Source organism: Sinocyclocheilus rhinocerous, unplaced genomic scaffold (assembly GCF_001515625.1).
Source record: "Sinocyclocheilus rhinocerous isolate Xijiao unplaced genomic scaffold, SAMN03320098_v1.1 scaffold2613, whole genome shotgun sequence".
Taxonomy (NCBI): domain Eukaryota; kingdom Metazoa; phylum Chordata; class Actinopteri; order Cypriniformes; family Cyprinidae; genus Sinocyclocheilus; species Sinocyclocheilus rhinocerous.
In genome coordinates, this window is record NW_015650705.1 from 18,209 (window position 1) to 21,348 (window position 3,140).

At 32.3% G+C, this 3,140-nt stretch overlaps 1 protein-coding gene across 1 annotated transcript in view; it reads left to right on the forward strand.

Annotated features, from left to right (window-relative positions):
* LOC107712404 (acyl-CoA:lysophosphatidylglycerol acyltransferase 1-like) overlaps positions 1-3,140 on the forward strand; it is a 34,667-nt gene that overhangs the window by 15,841 nt on the left and 15,686 nt on the right. The window contains exon 5 of the mRNA XM_016517645.1: positions 1,296-1,422. Coding sequence (XP_016373131.1) covers positions 1,296-1,422 — 127 coding nt within the window. The remainder of the gene's footprint in view (positions 1-1,295; positions 1,423-3,140) is intronic.

Below are 3,140 nucleotides of genomic sequence, written 5' to 3' on the forward strand. Positions count from 1 at the left end.
TCTGTAAGACTATCGCACTCTCTAACGTCAATTTCGTTGAATAACACTGCTTATCGCTGTGTGACAAGCTCTTGTAATATGCGTAGAACATTTTGAAAATGACATCTAATCAATATAATTTATAATCTTTTTAAACCTAACTATTTTGTACCGTATCCGTGAAATTCTCTAGCTGTAAAGGCTATCTCCTGGGTTTTCTGCAACCATGATGCGCGCGCATCCTGAATGTTTACAAACCGGTAATTGGTCTATAGTTTTAGTACTTCAACCTAAAAAAAAAAATTTTTTCAGTTAATATTTTATTTCAGTTTCACTGCAAATTTGTTTTATTTCCATTTTAGTTAACTGTAACAACACTGGTATATAAAAGATATTTGATAGGTGGATATTTGATGTTTGTATTTATTTATTTATTTATGATTATTTTTAATTTGTTAGTTATCCTATTGAAAGCATGTGTGTTCTTGAATTCTGTCTGCACTATTTCTTTAATTAATAAACAGCCAGTGGCGTAAATTCTCATGCTGTTGTTTTGGTTGGATTTTATATTAGACATCCCACAGCATTTTACAGACAATGTGTCAAGTTAAATATAGTTCAACTTTTAAAACTGTATGTTCTGTTCCATTCTGTCATTCCCCATACAGCTGTTTTTGAGCACATGAACACATCTTATTTGAACGTCTCCTAAGAAACATGTCTAATCGGTGTCTGGTGGACCATAATTACACACAGCTTTCTTAAAGGGGACATTGGATGTAAAATTAACTTTTACATGGTGTTTGCATATAAATGTGTCTTAGCAGTGTGTGGACACAACCACCCTACAATGATACAAATCCATTCGCTCCTTTTATTTATTTATTTATTCACCAAAAAAAAAAAAAAAACAGCAGAGAGAGGTGGGCTGAGCAGTAGCTTATTATCATTTAAAGAGACATACACCGAAATATGGTGTTATGCTTTATGGTGTTAATAACTAAAGGAAATGCATCATTGCAGTGTGTGAAAACAAACCAGTTTGACTGACTTTCTTCTGTGGAACACAAAAGGAGATGTTAGACCCTAAAAAAAAAAAAAAAAAGTAAAAAATGACAGTTCTATATGACCCGCTATTGAGAGCTTTTGCATGCAACTTGTTATTGTCTCCCCGCTGCCATAAGTATCAAGTATGTGTTTGGATGTGAAGAGTTTGACTAGTGCTTTTTCATTTCATTATAGTTGTGAATTGGCCTTGAACTTAACATTTGTACAGTTTTTCTCTGGCTGAAGTTTCTGTGTCTGCCCACCTTCAGGTAACAAAGCAAAAGGACTACAGTGGGTAATAGATGTGACCATAGCCTACCCTAATGCAAGACCCATGGACATTCAGACATGGATATTTGGTTACAGAGATCCAACAGTCACACATGTACATTACAGGTAAGAACTGTTTGAACTGTTTGAAAAGTGAAAGTTGTAAAAACCAGACTGTTAATTGTGGTGTTAAACGACTCTTTATGGTCTGAACATGACGAACTTCAGGTTTTTTAATTCTTTACACTTTTACAGTCATTTTTCCTAAACAAAATAAATATATTTAAAAAAAAAAAAATCGTAGTTTCTGCATGTTCTAATGAGTGTTATTGTTTCAAATCATGAAACAGGTTTGTGTTGCCTATCTTCAGCACAGTTTGCAGTGTAGGCTCTAGGCTGTAATATTAATAATATTACTTTTTTTGTCTCTTAGAAATGCACAGTAGCTTGGGTTAAGATGTAGATGTAAATTTATGTTCATTATCAGAAACATTAACATCTGTAAAAATTGTAACAACCTCATTTTTATATTTTATGTTCTGACTCTTTGAGTTTTATTCAAATTAACCATTGGTCTTCCATAGTAGCATACATTTAGAAGATGATAATCACAGTTAAAGCCACATATAGCACCTCCATACCATGGTAAAAATAACTATGTATGGTATGGTACTAAAAATAACATGGTAATAACTATATGGTTTCTAGGTATTTGTATGAAAAAACAGTAGTCTAAATACATTAAACATAAATGCACAAATAGCTTAATCATAAAACAAATACTGTAACCATTATATCAAACATTTATCGAACTCTTGTTATCGCTTTATCGAGGAAAATTATATTGCGATAATTATAGTTATTGTTTTACTGCCCAGGCCTACTTTAAATATGTTCTGATTGGCTGTAATTGTGTTGGATGTGCAGCACTTTCGCTTTCATTTTGGACAACTAAATTACTTGTACTTGGAAACGTCACGCCTGGTTGGGACAAAGTGCAACATGGTGTTAAATATAATCAATGTCAAATGCATGTGAACACTTTGATTGCTCATTTAAAGAAATCTAATAAATTAATTAATTGGACACTAATTCACAGAATAAATTAACCATGACTTATTAAATTTCTATAATCGGTATGATTACATGCAGTAGATTTCGTCAATATGAATGAATCCAATTCACTTTTAGATTCCGTTTACGTTCATATGCGATTTACTTCTGCATTACATTTATTCAGCAAATGTGCAATGCTTGTTCATGCGTTCAGAAACAGAAAAAGCCACTACAAGAAAGAAAAGCTTTTTACTAGCAAATGTGTAGCAAATATGCAGTGTTCTCTATGGACCATTTTGTAAGATGTAAATAAACATATAGGCTACACGTTCATAAGATGTGTAAAGCATGAGCAGCACGTATTTTTGAATCCTATTGAGAAAGAAGTCAAGCACTGACATGGCTAAAATTGGGATTATTCATGTAGATTTAAGACAAACTTTAAAAATACTGTACTCAAGCCACTGTTTCAAACTTTAAAAACACTGTACTTGAGACCAGTCACTACTAGGGGTGTAACCATATACTTGCGTCATGAGTTGCAATGTTGATCTCATGATATGATACATTTACATTTATTCATTTAGCAGACACTTTTATCCAAAGCAACTTACAATTGAGGAAAACAACAAGCGATTAATCATAAAGAGGCAAATAAACAAGAAGTGCTCGTAATACAAAGTTTCACATATTGTTCAGGTTAGTACAAGCTAGACAGGGAAGGATTAAGGAAAGAGAAAGCAAAAGTATATATATATATATATATATATATATATATATATATATAT